At 41.8% G+C, this 21,595-nt stretch overlaps 1 protein-coding gene across 15 annotated transcripts in view; it reads right to left on the bottom strand.

The window, feature by feature from the left end:
• Window positions 1–21,595, bottom strand: part of LOC107218589 (ephrin type-A receptor 4) — a 166,356-nt gene that overhangs the window by 52,141 nt on the left and 92,620 nt on the right. For all 15 annotated transcript variants that reach the window (XM_046742744.1, XM_046742749.1, XM_046742745.1 and 12 more), the window contains exon 3: window positions 17,801–17,880. In XM_046742744.1, the coding sequence (XP_046598700.1) occupies window positions 17,801–17,880 (80 nt within the window). The remainder of the gene's footprint in view (window positions 1–17,800; window positions 17,881–21,595) is intronic.

Raw genomic sequence — 21,595 nt, 5'->3', positions numbered from 1 at the left:
GCCCGTATACGGGCGGTGCACTCTAGGCATAACCGCTCATCCAGAGCGCACGAGCGCACGAGCATACATGCGGCTCAAGTGGTCGTATAAAATATGAGAGGCATTAATATTCTCTTTTCGGAGGTGGAAGAGGAGAAGGAGAAGGAGAAGGCCTGGCGGAGGAGTTTCGGTCGCGCAGGCGACATACACACGACCGAATGATACATTTTTACGCATCTTATACGTACGCTATTAGAGACCCTGAAAGAAATCGAGTACTCTCGGAAAATGATAAAACTATATTTTCACGCGATTGGAATCTTTTTCTAGTGACCGGACCAGTGGCGATAACTCATTTTTTATACCAAGAGGAAATGATGAAACTTACCAGGTTGACCGTCCGAGTGCGGGAACTTTGTCGGAGTTTCATACAGGCTAGCCATCTGAAGCTTCGAGTTACAAACGTCGCTTGTAAAGGTTATGTGGGTGATGCGATTTTTTTTTAGGTTAAAGAGGTGTAAAATCGTTGACTTAGTGATTCGAGAAAGCTTGGCGAAATTTTGTTATTAATTCGCTGATTACCAACGACTGCTACTTACTGGTTATCATAAAAATATAATTTCAATCCGCTAATTGTCGCAGCAGAGTTTAGCACCTCGTGCCTCGTTTCGAGTAGGTTGGCTCCCCTGCCTTACGGACGAAACTAACGCTTCGGTACGTCTTGCCGACCAATAGAGTTCAATTATTGTGTGCATGCGTAGTCGGTCACAGAGCCTGTCAAGTTTAACCGTTTTCCCTCGGTTTACCGAATTCGCACCGAGAACTGGTTAACCTGCAATATTTAGCGTTATGCATACGGGCTTGCAATGAATCCATAGAACTTCGAAAAAACTCGACAAGTTTCTTCGCAGATTTTCAAAGACGAGAATTATATCGTTTAGCCTGATATTTTGTTGAATCTCAAACGTAATTTACTAAATTTCTGGATCATTTACGGAGTGAATAAACTCGTCCGTTCAACATTCTCTACGTACAATTATCGCCTGGATCTTAACTTGACTAGAGATTTGAATTGAAGTTTAGTAATTCGAGTAAATATTCTTTCAACGTCAGTGTCCGCTTCTCTGTGTCCTACAGCACCGTATTATAGCTGAGAGGCTGAATCGAGGGGAATGACTACGAGGGACGAAGGGCTGCTCGCCATTCCACGGGATCCCTGAAACGTTCAGCGCGGGCGTTGGATACACTGAAATTGGACCGTCAAAGGACGAATTCACGTGGAATAATGGTCCATCGTCGTGATGCCGGGCGGGAGGAACGGCTCAGCGCGTCTTCCCGCAGCCGCACCAGATAATATTACTTACAATCGTTTTCCCTTCTGTCTACGCATTGCCCCCTCAGCTGCCGTTGCCGTTCGTGTGCCGTGGCAGACGGGGCAAGGTATAGCGCTTCTCTATACACTGTACAAAAGATTATATAAGTAATAAGAAGGCTTTGTGCAATTACAACAATTTTCTCAAGCGTTAAACTTGCCGCGCAGTCTTTAAATTGTGCGTGTAGCTGCTTCGACTGAAAATTTAAGTATCTGCTGGATAGAAGTAAGTATCTATAACCTCAAGTAAATGTTTCCTACAACAAATTTGACGATCCATCTGAACTTGGCCAGGTTCAATAAAGGTTAGGCACGTTTCACTTGACATTCTTCGGGCGATGGTAGTTAAGGTAGTTTTCACGTTCGCAGTCAGGTTTGAACGGGGTTTGACCAATGCACAGTTATTATACTGCCGGGGTGCTGAACGTGATGGTTATTGTTGAATCGATCGTACATTTTCGCAGAGTAACGAAATATTTCGATGACTTTGAGAACCTGTCGGCCCGTACGTAAAGATACTACATTTTAGAAGCACGTTTCGGAGCGCCGAGTTTCACATACGTATAGATAGATAGATGAGGGTGTGGGAACAGCAAGCTGCGCTGTATACACACACATAATTGTGATAGTAAGTATGTGTATAAACTTGTCGTCGTTCTCGTTGAAGCTGTCGTTCGTCAGTAGTTTAAATTTATCTTCTCCTAAAGCGATAACCGTCGATCTGACGCTTGACGGTCGTTCGAAAGAATTAGGGGCGGCCCCCTAACCCTTTCAGTCCTAATTTATGTGGCATGGAAATAGTTGAGACTCCGTACCGTGGTGGCCAAGCGGACTTCCTTTGCCGTGATGCTGCACGATAATTGGTGCAGACTTTTATAGAAGCGCGTAGGTATCAGGTGCGGATGCGAGGAACCATTCGCGTGACGCTTGGTCACCGTTCACCTAATTGTCCGGCGGATAAGTTATCCTGGATTTCGGCTGACAATGCCGTAATTACAGTAGATGCATGCTCCAAATTTCATTTACGTCGCCTCGGCAAGGTACAATAATAACATTAAACTGTGGCCGTCAGTTCGACAGTCGGGACGGGTCGCGTCAATTATTAGATCTCAATTCGCCAGACTCTCAACGTGCGCGTGCAGCTTGTCCTCTTCGGTTTGTGTAGCTAATGAAGCGCGAATTGTGGAGCCGCCACGTACATCGTAAGAAAAAAAGTTTCTAAATTTATAAACACTTGTAGCGATTTCTCGCGTTTTCAGAATAGTACATTTTTCACTTACGAAACAAATATCATTTCAGATAATTTTTCAACTTCTGAGTTGTGGCTTGCGTTTTAATTTCCCTTTGCGCAAATTAATCACGTGACACGTAGGTGTAGAATTTCAAAATGAAGGCAGATTCGAGTAAAAGTTCTTCATCACATACTAGGACATTCTTCGTATCGTGAGTCTTTCGTAATAAAGATGTTTAAATGTAGGAATCACTCAGAACCGTAGAAAAGGCCGACAAGAACTAGGTAGTAGCTAAAAATTAAAGCGTCCAACAGCTTTCCGTTTGTCGCAAGTAAAAATCGTCGGAATCCATCGTCACCGATGATTAAAAATTATTTGCACGCGGCAAGATTTTTAGGATAAATTTAATTTGGATCGATCAAAAGTTCTTATCGTACCGATCACAGAATCCAAACCGTCCTTTAATAAATGAAACTACGAAAATACTCCCTTGCCAAAAGCCGACGGTAATATAGGTTTACAGAACGTACGCATCATTAATCGTCTGGTATTCTATCGATAAGAAAAAAAAAAATATTGCCACGTTTCGGCTGAAAGCATAGAAACTTAGCCTTCAACGCGGCGGAAATGGCAGAGAACGACTCTAAACTTAGAAGCAAATCCACTCCAAGCATGGAAAGGGTGACCGCTTTGGAGTGAAAAAAGAATTCTTGAGACGGGAAATAGATGAGAAAAATATGGTGAGTGAGGGGAGACGAAGTACCGAACGTAGCGTAGGTAGTTGGTAGGTGTACGATAGAGCGCGGTGATGGAGAAGCCGAAAGAATCGATGGCTTCCCGAAGAGTACCCGGCTGCTGCGAAATTTTATTGTGCCTTAGGATATACCCATCCACTAGAGAATGGAGAGTAAATATGTTCGGAGTTTGGATCCATCCTCTATACGGCTGGTGAGAATTCGTACGTGTTAGGTGTTGCGTTGCGAGTGTGCTCCAAGCGGACGTGCAACCGAGACTTCGTTCCAACTCTCCTTACAGCACCTAGGTACCATCTTTTCCGCGCTTCTAATAAATTTCGGGCGTGACTTTTCTCCTCAGTTGTTTCGTGGATAACTCGCCCTGCCTTCCCCACGGACACAGAATGCTTTTTCTCCCCACTGCATCACGCTACACCGGTGCTGCATGGAGTCGGTATGGCGTGCGAAGAGGCTCCTACCTATACGACTGAACACACCCGTATGCACGTACGTCGGGTTCATAAATCTATCAGCCATTGCCTCGCCTCGCCTGCCCGTCTGCCACAGTACAGGGAAAGACCAGGGCTGTATTTATTGACACAAGGTGTCAAGTATGTGGCGGTGGCGGCAACTCGAGTGTGTTTTCCCCGTTGATGTGTTTGCTCCGCGGCTTCAAGTGTCTCTAGGAGTGGATTAGGCCCTCTATACGTATTCCTTCCCGCGTTAACTTTGAATAATTATACCTGCGGTGGATGCGGGGAAACGTTACGGGCAGCCTTTCTCCTCTAATTTTCACTAATTTCACCCAGTCACATCGAGTTATAACTTCTTCTACCCTGCAAGACGTGGATCGGAATACCTTTCGACGCAAACTTCTTACTCAAGGATTGCTTGAGCTGATCTTCTCGGTTTGACTTGGAGGCGTGAGGTTTCATTCCGTGAGTCGTAGGTATATAATATACTACCTACATACATAGGTATATACGTTGATTCGCTGGTGAAATTGGAAAGGCACATACCAACCCGGCAGAAAATAAAACTTGTACGAGCATGTGATAAAAGTTGGAGGTTGGCTGATGAAGGTTCGAAAAGGTTCGAGGGTATTATTTACTGCTGGTGAAGGATCTCGCATTGTTCGAACGTCGGAGATTAAAGGATTAGGGAGAGCGAAAATAATATCATTGGAATAATGTTTGCTAGAGGTTTAAGGTGCGCATTAAGTGAACAAAGATTTTGCACGCTAGCGCTCCTCGTGCACCTGGAAAACCGGTTATGTCCCTTGTGTTTCTGGAATTATCTAATTTCACGAAACTCTGCTAGTATGGTGTATCTGAACATCAACCTCGCGGGCTGAGAGACAACAGCGTTTAATTCAAACCAAAGGCTTTGCTACGAGAGTGTCGAGCCCAAAATCATTACGAAGGCAGCAGTAGGTGTATATTTCTACGGCACGTTATACCTACGTCGACTCCCCACGCGAAATACATAATTACATCCCGCGAAGTGGGCATACATCGGGAACGTCATTTCGGGACAACTTTCTTTAACCCAACCTCAACTCCGCTGAGCTAGGTATTGTTAAAGAAAAGTGTTCATCCATTCGAGCACGAATAAAGAAGAATTCAAGCTACAGACTAATTTTAAGCACTAAATCTATCTGAAATTCTTACTTCGCTTGGACATATGAAGTGTGGTCAGAAATTCCCGCATTCTCAGCTCAGGTTTGAGGCGAAAGCGATAATCAAATACCCTAAAAGTTTGAACTGGATCACTTGAGGGGTTCTCGAGATATCGAATCTCGAGTTTGAAGTTGTAGAACCAACTCCGAACGCCTACCCCTATCCGATATCGTCGGGGGCGAAGATTTTGATCAATTTTCATTTCTTCATAACTTGGAGCATGTGGCAGCTGTCGAGCTGGCTACATTACGCCATCGGAAATCAATATGCCACAGTGTTTTCTCGTTCAGAATAAGCAGCGTTTGATCAAAAGCTCCTCCTCACTTTCTACATCGCCCATAGTTCGCGATCCTTTACGCATCAGGAAGTTTCACAGGGTTTTAAGTTATTACTGACTAACTGTAAGCATCCGAGTTATAATTTTCTTTCTTTCTTATATCTTCTTTGTCTTCTTCCTTTTACTTGTATATTTTTTTATTTTTTTAGGATGTAATTATGATATAGCAGCTCTCGCTGCAAGCGGGGTCAAAACAGAAGGAGGGAAGGAGGAGTAGCGAGATAGCGCGATATAGCGAGAGAGAAAAGGCAAGGAGGAGGGCGGGTGGGAGGGAGGGAGGGAGGGAGTTAACCAACCAACCAACCAACCAACCCTCTGTAAAGTTCCTCCTCGTAAAATTCCTAATTAAGATTTAGGGCGAAATATGACGGAGCTGGTTCTCTCATTGGCCAAGGCAGAGGTCCCTACCCCGCAACACGTATACAGTTTGTACCACCGTGCGCGCACATATACACGTAATGCCTGTGTACTCGGTATATAAGTAGAAGTTACACTTGCCTAATAATACCATGAGAGCGAGAGAGGGGAAAGAAAAGGTAGGGGGTGAGAGAGCGAGAGAGAGAAAAAGCTAGCTACATTATCCCGGAAAATTAACATGCAGAGAAACCGTAGACGTTGCATTAGCCGAGTAAGATGAAGGTCCATAGGTTTGTCGCCCTGCGGAGAATTACTACCGGGATAAAGAACTGATTAGCACAAGTGCAGAGAAGAGAGGGCATTTCTCTATGCAAATATAGCCAAGTTTCACAGTTGTGTATGTACGGCATGCATATGCTGGACCATTTACTTGTACATGGGCAGCTCTGAGCAGGAGAGTTCGGTGACTGATTCAGAGGGCCTCTTCCACTATTTGCAGAGCAAAATCCTCGCCGGAAAAACCCCCGAATTACTCAACCCTCGCTCGCTCGCAGCTTTGCCTTGCAGGCCGGGTCATTCGTGTCAAGTGCCGCGGAATATTGTCTCTTGTACCTTACATTCAATGCTACAGTTTGATTCTGAATTCATACACGTTGACTGAACAGACTTATTGTTAGTGCGCACGACAACGATACTTGTTTATGGAAGCATTTGGTAACAGTGTTGTTGGAAAACTCTATTTATTGCGTTTTTCCACAATTTTTATACCAAGCGTGTTCTTTTTTTCCTCATGTAATAGCTACGCGACATATATCCTTCACGATGATCTGACACAAACAAACAACAAACCACGTTTCTTGTTTGTTCGTTACTCGCCAAAGTGATATTGTAACTTATGCATTGGCGAGTGTTCTGTCTTTGCTGTTCTTGACAAAATAACAAAAGAATTCTCAGTAGATGATCAAGTAATAACCAAAAACTTCAAAATCTCGTTGAGTCTATACGTACAGTATAATGTTATGCAGATACGGCACTAAGGCACTAGGACGTGAGATGAACTTTTACAAGACAGTTTGTCCATTTTGTTCTCGCAGAAGTTCGCGTATTTCGAATATCTCGTCTTGTCTGAAAAGGTTTCCATCAAATATCTTTGTTAATAACTCTAGGTATTTTCCGACCTGCAGCTCACTCCACCTGAGAGGAAATGAACAATTACGATTAGTTAATTGGGTAAAAACCCTAGCGGTCCACAACACCGTGTATATACCTATATACATATAGACATTCATGTAGACATATACATATATGTGTATCAAAGAATCGACTTTTTTTTCAAAATTAAAGTTGAAAATGTTGTTCAAAGTGACGAAAAAAAGATGCTGTCCAAGTTTCAACTCTTAACATTAATATTTAGAGGTGCCTCACTGCAATGTTCCTTACATAACATTGGAAATTTTTTTTTAACTTTGGAATTTCATAACTCGTCAACGCAATATCGCGATGATAAGACCAGAACGTGTTTTTGTAGGGAATTGAACACCCTACGAAAAAAGTCTACCATCATTTTATGATACATCTACTCTTTCAAAAGTTATCCAAGGTCAAAGGTCAACATAGGACCTTGAAAAACTTTTGAAACAGTAGATTTATCGTAAAATGATAGGAGACCGTTTTTGTTGAGCATTCAATTCCCTAGAAAAATACATTATTGTCTTATCAGTACACTAACGCGTTGACGAGTTATAAAATTCCAAATATAAAAAAAAAAAAACTTCCCGAATTATCTAATTGGGAAATAGAAAATAATCGCGATGAGCCACCTTTAAATATTTATAATAAGAGCTGAAACTTGGACAGAATCTTTTTTTCGTCATTTCGAACAATATATTCGATTTGAATTTTGAAAACAAATCATCGATATTTTTATACAGTCTATTATATATACATATATATATATATATAATATTCTTTATTATACATTCTAAGAAGAATTGAGAAGACAGATACTTGTAAAAAGTTTAAATTAGAAAAGTTGATGGTGATTTTAGAGAAGCTCACCACGCCTCTCACATCCTTTCTCTGTCTCTCTCTCTCTCTCTCTGCCAACTGTTCGTGCTTTACTTTAGAGCAACAATCGGATCTTTTATTTGTTGCTATGTCAAAACCAGCTCTACCTCAGCGAAGATTTACTCAAACTGAACCTTGTATCCCACTTTTTTGGAGAAAAGAAAGATTCGTGGGACGAGAAGAAAGAAAAAGATTTCCAGCCAGTCATAACTGCACATTGTATTTTTCGTTAAAGACAATAGGCTGGTGTTTTCCTTTTTTTTATTGTACGTTTCGAAAGATAGTATTCAAGTTTAATTCTTAACTGTTTTTCGATTTTAAAAATTTCGAAATTCATCAGTTATTTCCAATTTTAGACTACCGACTAGTAACGTCACAATACCGTAACCTTACAATGAAGCTTGAGCCCCTGTAACATGTTCATTTTAGAATGTGTGATCAGAAAGTATAAAAATACAATGATAGTTACGTGTGACCTATCAATTTCGATGATAAATTAGACAAAAAAATTTTTGTGGGCGATGCCATTTTTACCCGCTTAGCATAATTGTAATGATGAAATTTTAGAAAATGTCTACCATCTAGAGACGCTGTTAAGAATTAATTTTTATCTTTTAAAAATACAATAAGGACAGAGAAAAGAGAAAACTGTGTCTTGAAAAATTGGAATTACAAGAAACAATTAATGTTGTTTTGTTTCTTTCTTTGTTCCAAGTCACTCCGGAACGAACTTTTAGAAACACATCAACGTTATTCAAGAGTCTCTTATTATCCCTCTTTCGCTTTCTCGGCCAGATAATAAGGCAGATAAGACGTTAGGCCGGAGAGTGAATTGATTGCGTCTTCTTTTGAATACTTTATTTCCTCGTTAAGACGAATAAATAATTAGGCAAGTGTTGGCCTCCACCTCTCCTGCCTCCTCCTCCTCCTTATCCTCCTGACCGTCGCTCCGTGGAGCACCCCCTACTCCGAAAGAGCAAAGCAAAGCGATGCACTAATTTAACAAATAAATTCATGAAGCCTGTACACATATAACGCGCGAGGAGCTCTGATTTCAAAATTAAATCTTAAACAGATGGAATTCGGCCCACACGCAGACACGCGCTTCTCCTCCTTCTTGAGCTCGAGCGGCGAGTCGTCCAACCGCCAACTAAAATATATCCCTCAGTTAAAACGCTATCAGTTCTAATAAGCGATAATTTATATCGCCTGTGAAACGAGACGAAACAAATAACTGACTTGCCGAGTGCGGCGGGCGGCTTGTTCGCTGTCACGTAGACGCGGAATGCACGCCACATATTCACATACGGGATATAGGATGAGATGATCTGTGCGCGCTGCGATAGAAAAAAGATATCTTTGGCTCGATAATTCATAATCATTATTCTTTTCTGGCATGCGTATATGGTATATGTAGGTACCTATAAGATTGCGTTATTGACTCGTCTTCGAGCTGGTCTGGTACAGAATCCAGACCGTTCGTATCAACTCCGGCACTCTGCATCCCCCCGGAGCCGACATAGCTCCATGAATTTGCTCCGTCATAAATTATCACCGTTCCGCCGTTTTTTCCCCATATCCTTTTACCCTCGCTCACCGTTTTTCATTTATATTACAAACTGATATCGCGTCTGACCCATACTCATATAACGTGAAATCCCCCTCAGACGCTTGAAAAATATAACACTTGTCAACGTTGTTCCAGTTGGCGTGTGATCCCTGGAACGCAGGAGGGGTTCACCAACAGTTTTCAACTCGACCAGATATCTGTAAACATCTCGGTCAGAAATCTCTTGAATTCACTCAATGCCCGTGTGAAGTCGCTTGATCCGCGGGAAATCATGTGAGGTATTGCCAAGTCGTGCAGCATAGAATACCACGGGGAATCGTTCGAAGACGTGTATTTGAGACTATTTGGTTCGTATGAAATATTGTAGCGTCATGCCTACTCACGTGGGATTATGTGCGGTAATGCGAATTTGTTTCAAATCGTGTATAAAAGTCACTTCGACTCGAGTGTTTTCAACTATTGAACCGTATCTCTGAAGTTTATTCAAGTCCTATAATCCAGTCGTAATATGACATGCTCATTAAATACGGGAAAGACTTGCGAACGTAATCCTAATGATGAGAGTTACTATCGTAGGACTCATGAGTCGACATTCGAATCAAAAACTTTTCCATAAAAATTGAGGACAACTTTTATACGGTCGATTTGTGAATGGTTTTATATGCACTGTTGAATACAAAGATGAGTGATTCTTTTCGTAATTCCACAATACACAATGCCGAAAACGTGTGACAAAACGTAGACAGTCGTTATTGTTTGAATCATAAAATCCTTTCAGCAAGCAGTACCTACTTATGTTGCTACACAAAAGTATTATACATTTTCGAGATACAATCTCATAAGACACAACACGAAGGGACCATTCTGAAAAAGCCGCATATAAACACCCGATTACACGTAGGAGATGTGGAATAAAGATTGAGACATGTTCAAAAACATGACGGGCGCTATGAAAAGCCTTCGTCACTATCCAGTGACAGGTTCGTTGAATGACCTCCTAACATTATCAAATCTGCCTTATTATTCGAATGCGGGAAAAATCTTCGGAGTAGAGCGAGGGAGGGAGTCAATTTCAAAGCGACGCAAGAAGACTCTTTGTCACTAAATTGAGTCAGAGTGAACAAATGAAGACCGAAACGAAGAGGAAACTAATGAGGATTGACGGAATTTCTTCACATTTCTTCGTTTTCACTTTATTGACTATATATAAAACACCATCGTTTTATGCGTGTAAAATAACATTGAAGTTCAATCATATCGATCAAAATACTTCAACGCCATTTCTGGTATCCGGAAAGAGTATCAGAACACTTAATCGCGACGTAGAACGATTTAAAACAGAGTAAACAACAGGTACGTATGAAAAATGCGATATACTTCAAGTCGATGAATGACACGTCCTACTTGTGCAAATATAACCCGCGTTTAGATGGTAAAATTATTTGTTCTACCCTTTCATAACGGAATATACTCCCATACATACATATAACAATCACGTACGTAACAATGTGTTGATTTATCCTGGAAACGGTGGTTCCGTGGATGAAAGAATGGATGAGAATGCAGATGAAAAATGGATGGTGATATATGTACATAAGCGCACTGACGAGGCGGTGGGAGGTACGGCGAATAAGAAGTCTGCGCATCTGTACGATTCCCATTAGAATTCGGTACGCGGGCGGTTTAAGCTAACGAGAGGGAATGGGAATGCATCTCGCGGTAGTCATGGTAACCGGAACGTGACCGCATTGCCCATGGGATAAAGGGAGGCAGACGGGGGACGGGCTCACGTTCCGTCTGTACACAGCGAGGGGGGGAAGGGAGGCCAAAGGCAACCTGGGAGCAGAGTGCGAGGGGCAATCCAGGGGTCCTGAGGCTGAGGCCGCGGGGGGTACCGGACAGAGAAGGACGACGCGATAAGAGAACTCCCAGATAACTGGATAGAAGAGAAGCCCGGTTGTGCAGGTGGAACCGGAGGGTGGTTAAACCAACCGTGGTGGCCGCCGGGGGAATACCCGGGGCACAAACTCCCTCTTCCTTAACCATATAATACCGTCTTACATCGACGGAACGGATCCCGGTAGATCGAGGAGCTGACGCTAAGTTAACTTGCGAGAAAAGTTTCGCATCAATTGGCGGCGATGCCGCCAAACCGTCATGCGGAATACGTTGCGAGGCAGCTAGTCGCCAAGACCAGACGAAAAACAAGACGAATAAGGGGCAGGGAGGAAGGGTATTTTCTTCAAAGAGAAAATTGCAGGACGAGCGGAGGCCGGGGCTCACTCTTCTTATCGCGCCGTGACGAACATTTCCATTTCTCAAAGGGGAAGATAATATAATATTATATATATTACACCTGCATTTCTCCAGGGTGTACGTATACATGTAGAGTGCGTGAGAGAGAGAGACTTGAACCTTATCAAACCAAGCGCGTCAAGACGTGCCTCGACCCAATACGTACGACAGGGTTGGTAACGACTTTGGACCTCCTCGGAAATTAAAAACGTCGCACGTAAGCTGCGGGGGGAGAGATAAATATCATTGGGCGAAGAAGAACATTCAAATAAAACAGAAAAACGCCGTGCAAGGGGTGATAAAAACGAAAGAGGAAAAACACGGGCGTGTGTATACGACTGTAGAGAGTAGGAAGAAAACAGAAAGTAAAGGAAGCAAAGGAGGTAAAAAATAAAAAGAGAAGAGTAAAAAAGTAAAAACTGACGTGGAAGAAAAGAGGGCCATTTGCCAGGTCATTTTAAATCAATCGTCAACAGACCCCCACCCCCCTGCCCGAAGCTCCATGGTCGTAGGAATGACGCACAAAAACGAGCGGACGTAAAAAATGTCCCATAAAAAATAAAGCGTAAAATATTACCGGGAAAGGATTATGGCGGCTTCAGCTGCCACCAAAGACACCGTCGCAAGGATAGACACGGAATCCTCGGGGATCAGACATCAATCCTTGTGGCTCGAAGGCGGATTTGTTGCGAATGAACGTTACGGGGATGGTGGATGTGGCCTTTTATGCCCAAGAGAAATAGCCAAGGAAATAACACTCGACCTGCAGACGTCGTTCCTCAATCGCGAACTTTGTGTTCAAAGCTATCGACGCGACGGTCGGAGGTCAATTTCTTTTTGCTTCTCCCTGTTTCGCTTTCTTCCTTTTTATCTTTTCTTTGGCTGTCAATGTTTACCTCGTAAGCAGAAGTATATTTTAAATTTCGAATCAGATATTGCAATTCGATTTACGCACAGTAAACCACTGTTATTAGTTTATGCATTATTATATCCATGCATGATATCAAACCTACGATAAGTCAATTCGATGGCTTGAACGTCGGGACACCGAAGATGTCGACGTCGTAACCAAAGCGGATTCCACTGGACATCTGCGTAAAACTCAAATAAAATGTTTCCCATTTTTTCGATCTTCTGTTTTGATACACCATTTTTTCACGGGAAAAAAAACTGACGCCGAGAATTCAACGCTTTCGCTATACCGTTAACGATGCGAAACGAGACGCAAGTCTTCTGGACGCAACATGCATAATAAATAGGCGAGGAAAATGTTTTTTCGTTGAAAATAAAGTTGCAAAAAAAGAGAGAGAATATAAAAAATTTCGAACCGCTGTATACTAACATTTGTACGACAGAGGTACGCAATTTTATAATGCATGGACCGCGAAGAACAAATTCAGACAAGCCAAGAGATGGAGTAATAAAATGAAAATTCGAAACCCTGACTAAGATAATCCGTTCGTCGAAAAATTTCGTCCTGAAAAATACCCACCCAGGTGTGTGTAGGTAAAAGCTTTTCGAAAAAGATCGAAACACGTCTTGAATATGTGTCGATCAATATCGAGGGAGACAACGAAAAAAGGGCCAAAGGATTATAAATAAATCCTAACCTAACTCAACCTGAACACGTTCGGGTCAGATTTATTTTGACACGATCGACAATAGTGCTAGGGGAGCCACGCCGAGCGCCATTGTCCAAGTGTTTGCAGTGTAACTCATCTATTTCCCGGGGATTAATAAAGCTTTGCACAGCCGTTCACCACAGCGGCAACACCAGCTGGAACAGAAAGAGGAGCTTCGGCTTGCTGCAGCATCGAACAACCAACTATCGCTAGGACGAAAATTCTTCTTACAGCGTAAGTAAAGAGAAAATGCGCAAAAATTGGAATGCCAAAGTCGATTTTACGGGTATTCGGGTTGAAAAATGCTAATCTTTAAGGGGATTAAAGAACCTCTGATCACGTCTTTAGAATAAGTTCGACACAGAGGTCCTGAATATGTACATTGAAGTGCAACAGCAATGGCTGAAGAATAAAAGCCCATCGTTTCTACGAATTGAATCATAAACCGTTGCTCACGTTTTCAAATTCCATAGGTATACACACAAGCGAGTATGCCTATATATCGGGGGAGACGATCTTTCCCACAGAGAAGACTGTGACTGTAAGTTGGTAAAAAATTCCTGGCCAGTCCTCCCCGAGAAGGCATGCATTCTCGTACCTACACGCGGAATTAATCTTTTGTTTTTAAGAACTTTCGGGAATTAATAATGCCCGGTATGTGATCTGGTTGGCGAGCGTCCGTCCCGTCCCGTTTCGTCGTATCGTGAAAACGTATGGCAGTAGAGCCAGGAACTGAAGAAGAACTGTCGGTTTGCGTGCGCGTACCAAACAAACTATCGTGCTCACATAATTCCATGTGCCTGCACACGTCTATGCCTACACACATGCGAGGATAGTACGTATTCTCTCTGCATGCCGGTCACATATTACAAATGTTTCTAGTTTTAGACTCGCGTAGTAATTTCAAGACCAGATCCAAGAAGATGTATATCCCGATTCTATGCAGCGACGTAGATCGGAATTGGGGAAGGACTCTTCTTCTTCACGGGAGATGAAACTTGCAGATAAGATCTGTGCCACGCGTGTCTTCTTGGGGTTCCCAACTTCAAAGGTCCACCTTCTGGGTAAAACTAATGCCTACTCACTATGTACTCCTCATCTGTACCGATCCCGTGTTACTTTACCCCTCCTCGTCCATGCGACTCCTTCCATCATACTTGATACGCTCATTTTCTTCAGATCATTCACGCACAGAATCAGTCTCCGACTCAAATAAGAGTGTGAAGATTTTGCAATTTACATGATGTTGCAGAGCTCATGATTTTGCATAATGATTTCACTACAACTGTGATCGTTTCGTTCATCACCGCATGGGCTCAAGTCTGGTTACTTGATTGTTTGTTTTATTCAAGAGATGGCGGAACGTTTTTAATGATGATGAGTGAAACTTGAGAATGATGAAGAAGATTATAAGAGTCTGAAACGTCACGCTCGAAGATCGGAGAGAAAGAGTATTAATGGGCCGAATCCGCGTCTGTGTAGCGGCAGACCCCACATTTCTATTTAAAAAGATCAGCTTTAATTCCGCACGACGAGATCTCTACTTTCAGATAGATAACGCGTTGCCAGCAGTTCCCAAATATAGCTAGGGTCCCACCACCATCATACCCCGCTGATCCCTAATCGTGACCGACGTTCCGGGAATACCAGCAAAAGCAAATAATGGGTTAATTGTTTGGAGAACGCGTTTCAAAGTAGTTTGTTTGAAATTAGACTGATCGTCCAGCTGTTGAAAAAGAATTTTCAGGTACCATTTCAGCGCGGAGTGTTCAACAGATTTATCATCTGAGCTATGCGAAGATGGAACACGAGACTTGTGAGACGTCCAACACTTCCGAGGTAATTTTTTTATAATTATTTCAATTACGAAAGAACCGACAATTTCCAAAATTCTTGACACGATTGTGCATTACTAAATATAAAAAAAGGGCACGAAAAACAGTTTGTATGTGAGTATCAGAACAAGCGGTAGACATTTATTGGTGTAGAAGTATACAATGGGTGTATTTATAATGTAGAACGCCCAAAGACTTTGGGATGAGAAGTTGGTCCAAAGGGGAAGTTTCGGTGATTAGTTGAGCCCCCTTTGTGTGAGTTCTGACCCCATCTTCCTACTACGGGCTTCTCTGGTGGTAGGACCTCTGCACCAACCTTCATCGGTTTGTTCAAATACTCCAGAGTAATTCTGTTTGGCTTGTTTGCCCTGACGCAGTTCCGCCCTTGGGCACTGTATATTAATAACTTTGTATCTTGACGGAGAAATTTATTGCATTAGATACGTTAGATTAATCCGAAGAAAAGCTCGAGTTACCTCTCTGCCGGTAGTCGACTCGTTTTCACTACTTCCCGATATTCTCCTTAAAAGATGATTTTAAGCGAAAGATACAGATACTTTCCCGGCTATTTAAACTTTAAACCTCGAATCTGATTCCTCTCTGAATACATAAGGCCTATGGCGGATTAAAATTATTTTTAAGTCATGCTTGACGATATGAACGGTATGGAATCAAACACGGAACAGGAATTAAAATAGAAATAAAATTCGATACATTTTATTAAGGAAAAAGTTATGACTTTGTTTTAATTATATTACCTCAATAACGCTAGCTTACAAGGTTGCAGTGAAGAATAATATTCTCTCTATATATTTTTGTCCAGTCTTCGACGCAAGTTTCCAAGTAATGCAATCCACTGGCAGCTCATGTACATATTGTACATACATTAAAATCGGTATGCTATCACGACGAGTCTTCTTTGTTAACTTTGTTGAACAAAAATGTCATCACATCGAATAAATGTTCTCTTCAATTGTTAGTCAAGACAAAACACACTGTAGATCTTGAAATACTCTTTACTTCGCAGAATTAATTCAGACTAAAATAGCATGCTCCACACACAGGAATGAGAAACGTGACCCTGTAAATTTGTGTGACTTCTCGGAATCATCAAGCTTGTGAGGATTTTTAAAAATCCTTGCCATACGGGAAACGGAGCGACGAGACAGGATGAATAATGCGAAGGACCGTAGGGTCTAAAACACAGAGGATTCTTCGGACACTCCGACACAATGCAATTTCCCGGGGCCACAGTGTATATTAACTGTCAAAACGAACAAGTGGTACCACCGACAAATTCCCTCTGCGCGAAGAGCTCAAAACCATCAGAGAAGAGGAAGAGGATGAGAATGAGGAAAGGTACGCGTCGTATATATCGGTATATATCGGGCAGAGGTCCGACGCATACGTGAGCCCCCGCTGGTCAGGGCGAAGCGAGCATTGGGCGCCATGTTTGTTTTTCAATTGTTGAGCGCACAGCGGGTTGCCAGACAGGTTTAAATCAGCCTTGTGCCCAGTTCACGGACGCGAGACTGCCGTTGCTCTTTTGCTGCTGCCGTTGTTCCTGCTGCATCTACCCCGTTGATGACGATGATGGCGATGGTGATGCGGATGCGGATGACGGTGTCGATGAGTCTGAACGACGGATCCTCGTTCTCGTTCTCGTCCTGATACTCTTTCCTTCAGCGAAGTCGACTAACAAATTGCTTTTTGTTTGAACGAACAAATTAGAGAGCAGTCGGCACAGGAACAGCGCTGCCGGTGTTGCTGGTAAAGCATCAATGGCTATGTCCCGACGAAACGGCCTTCGTCCGCATTAGGGTAGATTTTTCAAATATGTAGGTCGTTAGTGTGGTAGCGCTAATCGAAAATGGTGACGGCGTTTGAAAAGCGCTTTAAACTTGTGTTGATTTTCGTTGCTACCTAAGGTATACAATGTACCATGTTTAATGTTGTAACGCCGGATGCTACCACCGGAGCACCGCATAGTTATACACGCCAACGATACACGACCACTGTACAATACATGGTGTTGGGTACCTGCGTATGTATACGAAAATTGTAACGCACGAATCTGGCAGTAGCTCTACACCACCGGCGCACGAGATGAGCAAATAGAGAAAACAGTCTACTATGCAGGGATCGAGGAATTCGTGGTCATAATTTAACCAGCAAATATACCGTCTGTTCCCCCCGGCACGAGATAAGGCACCGTACGGTTGAAATCTCGTAAGAAAGATATTGTTGCAAATGCCGAGGAAGCAACGGGATTGGGTATGGCCTTCACAATAAAATAAAAACCTCACACTGTCCTCCAGGATCACATCAGGTGTCGATTGTATTCAAATAGAGAACGGATTAGGCCTTTATTGGCTTTTTCTCAGCCAGCACAATCATTCGAATATCGATGTGAAAATCCGGACACCGACACCAATGGTTATTTAAAACACTATCCAAACTCACAATCAGATGTATTGCTATTATACGAATGCAATACGGGTGATTTTATGTTGTAACGTTCATTCTCAGTTCTACTAAACCCAACGCCGAGAGTCAATTTCAGCTCCGTGATCAAATCATGTCGTGTGAAATCCGGAAATTTCAGTCTAGGACCTCCATACAACTGCGGCAACCTGTGTCGACGCGAATGTCTGTTGAATTTGAAGAGTAATCCATAAGCGAGGATCGTGCAGTTACTAGTTGTATCCTAAATGTACTTACACCCGGAGTGCTGGCCTGAGCGCCGTAAGGATACCGGGTCCAATCGAGACGTCCTTCTGTCGTAGTGTCCAGCAAGACAACTGCAATCACAAAACAGAAAGATATGAGTGAAATTGGTCTTTATCTCGCCGTGATGAATTGCTTTCGACGGTTATGTCCCAAGTAAAACGTTAATAATATTTAAGTTATTATAACGCTGTTGCAATTATTGTTGCTATTATCATACATAATAACTGTTGTTCACACTACGCTCCGAGATTCCCAGGGTACCATGTCCTGATCCGACTTCATCCTACGGAGCGTTACGTACCTTTTTACATGTATATTATACGTACGCCTTACCTGCTTCAGGACTGCGTAAGTATCTGCGCACCCAACTTGACCTCACCTAACCTAATCTGACCTTTCGTATATGTAACCCTTGCTTGAACCGCTACTTCCTATACATTGATACATGTACTTGTCATACTTGTGCGCTTAGATATTTAGAATTTCAAATTGGAGCGTCTTTCGCAAATAAAAGAATGTACTCGTATTAAAACCGGTACCATAGTGCTACACAAAACTAGTTCTGGTCATTTTGGAGATCATTTCATCAACGGGGTACAGATTGATGCACATATGCAAGTCCTACCTTTATTCGGTTGATTCGTACAATTCATCGTGGATTTCAAATACTGGAAATAGAACAATTTAAGTGACCAAGAAATTGATGTTGACGCTTGGAAATAAAACATTTTCCATATAGTTTTCCTAATATCCCGAGCTCCTTGTTAAATATGGATATGGAATATTCCAGGAATTCGTAAGTAAATAAAATTAGAAAAGCTCAACTTTTTGTGGGAGAACCGTGCAGGGATTTATAGAATAAAATGATTTTTTCAAGCCCACAGAACATATCCTTTTTCAGCTATGGGTACAAGCTGGATTATAGGTTACGCCGAAGCAGAACCCTTCTCAGAATCTGTCTCAGAACTTTTTACATCGCATATCAAACCTTAGGAAAAGAACTCTTCAGAAAATAAATTTACAAGGCATTTGTCTTGACATACTTTGTATGTACCAACGAGTATTAAGACGAGAGCATAAATCCTCGTTTACGAAAGAATGATCACATCAAGTTACCAATTTTTCATCAGTACTAAAAATCACATACGTCATTTCATTTTTTTCTATTTCTTCATCACATCAAAATGGTTTCAGCATGTTTCTTTTTGTACGTATTCTTTTATTGCCACTCTTAAAGTTCACTACACACAGGACAATAAAGTACACCGGTCCTGCCATCTGATACTGGAAAACAAGACAAGACAAATAAAATTAATATAAGAGGATGAGAGTTGTTATTTTCACTGGGACTCTGGATAATAATTTCGAAACGCCAGGTGTCCCACCTGCCCCCGCTACCCCAAGTCGTACCGTGCCTAATTGCCCCATAGACTTTGGGTAATATCCCCCCCCATCTCCAGCAAGTATGCCTACACATACAGATAACGATTTCTCCGTAGCTGATCCGCACCTGTACCTAATACATAGGTATTATACACATAATAAAGCAGTAAGTTACACGCCATTCGTTCAGGGAAATGTTCACAGCTATGTTCAGTGCGTAGGTGTGCTCGAAAGTTTCTCACCCCACAGATGGTGACAGCCTGCAGTACCGTGCCGAGTGGAACCCATATATATATATGTGTATGTGTATATATGTATGTATATATATATATATATATATATAAAGGTGTGTGTGTTCGAGAAACAGAGAGAGAGAGAGAGAGAGAGAGAGAGAAAGAGAGGGGGAGCGGGGCGGAAGGAGGGAGGTAGAGCGGGTCGAGGGTCGGTCTATAGGTAGGAAAAACCACGTGACGCCCTCGGAGAACTGGTCTCCCTTTTACGACGTTTAAACAATGCCTAGGTAGGGTAAAAGCTGCCTATTATCAATTCCGAGAAATTTTTGTATATTGATTTCGCATGTGAGTGATCCCGCATCGCGGACCCCGAACAAAACTCGCCGGGTGCTTTCAAGAATGATGGGAAGCTTTTGAGCTGAAAATAGAAGAAACCGACACATAATGACCGACCTCATCACGCCCGACAACTTCACTATAAAAACGTAGTTACATTGACGCAATGTTAAATTGATCATTCGTCACAACGTGTGCACGGTTGAAGTAATTGCTTCATGTGTTTATATATCACTCGCGTGGACAAGCTGGCTGAAATAGCATTTGCTCCCGCTTGTCGTACACAAATTCAGTTACCAAATTTAAGATCCTCTCAGACTAAATTCTAATATTCGAGCAGATCTTTGTGACGGTACATACGTCTACGAGACAAGCTACCTTTTATTTTTTCAATGAGATCAACGGAATTCTATCACATTTTTACGACATAAAGTATGCAGAAATATTTAGAATTTTTCAAATGTTAATGGAATGCTTAAGCTCGATATTGATATAGATGTCTCTAAAGATGACATGACCACTTGAGTACAGTCGATTAAAATCAATATAGAGATTTCGTACTCTTTTGTTGCTAATTTGCTGCCGATATCCCGATTTTGTTACCTCAGCCGTTTCGGCAGAATTAAGGGCGATGCCTACGTTGAAAACCATTGTCATCGCCACGAGTAACAAATAAAGAAAAATATAAAAACAGTATTTTGATTGCCATTTAGCTGCTTGAATTTCACGTCAGAATACATTTCAAATTACCAACCTCAGCTTTGAAAACTACCGCCGGTGTAGTAGAAATACAAAATTACGCGAGATATCCCTTATTTCAGATACTGAGGGTGGTTTTCAGCATTGGTTAACATCGCCCTTGAATTCACCGAAACGGCTGTTGCAACAAAATTGGGACTTCAGCAACAAATTAGCAACAAGAGAATTCTTTTCGAGTTTCACGTTATCTTCTTCGGTTAGTAGTGTTCATTCCATATTACCGGCTACTTGTTATTAGTTGATTTTACCGTAAGTAAGCCGGTGGCTTAATGCTTCTAATTGGGACAACTATTAATTCGACAAAATGACCTACGTCCATAGTCGAATTGATAAAATTCTACCTTAATAAAACTTTGAACCACTTTCCGATTTCGTTTCATTCATCGATCCTGTGCAACGTATAAAATACATGCTACAAAAAAGACCGACATTTAGAATTGCATTGTACACATTGAATAAAACGCGATGCCTTTTAGTTGGAAATGCCGGTATACATGATGGCTGGAACCTGTGGGATAACATTTGGTGCTGCCTAAAGAAAGACAAACATTTTCAACTCATGAGTAGACTAAGTCCATCAATTTCAAAGCCTCTAAATAAATATTTTGTTACTAAAAATCTTGTTTCTTGTAATTTGATATCTGCGGCGCGGCGTATAGAGTGTTACATCAGACAATATTGGGTTTTAACATTCTTGAATATAATATTTTAATTTCCCAGATAACATCGTGTAATCTCTACCAAGTGGTGCGACGGACCCTAATGCGAAGAAAAAAGCCAAGTCTGAAGTCGAGTCGTGATGAGATTCTCTAGCAAATTTATTACGTTTCTGATTAACAAAAAGTAAGACCAACTAAACCTTTAGTCTTAGCAAATTTGATCAAATTCACTCAAAGGTCTCAGTGAGCGTATACTATTTTATCAATTTTTTTCTTTCTCTCATAACTTTGTACAAGTATAAATACAGAGATCACGATACCATCTTCCGAAGCGATTGTGAAGGAAAAAATAAAAATCTAATACCTAATATTTCCCGACATAATATTGTATGCCTATATATACGAGCTATCAAATG

This window comes from Neodiprion lecontei, chromosome 6, assembly GCF_021901455.1.
Source record: "Neodiprion lecontei isolate iyNeoLeco1 chromosome 6, iyNeoLeco1.1, whole genome shotgun sequence".
NCBI lineage: Eukaryota > Metazoa > Arthropoda > Insecta > Hymenoptera > Diprionidae > Neodiprion > Neodiprion lecontei.
Note: the sequence above shows the minus strand (reverse complement) of the source record. Positions and strands in the feature narration are given on the sequence as shown.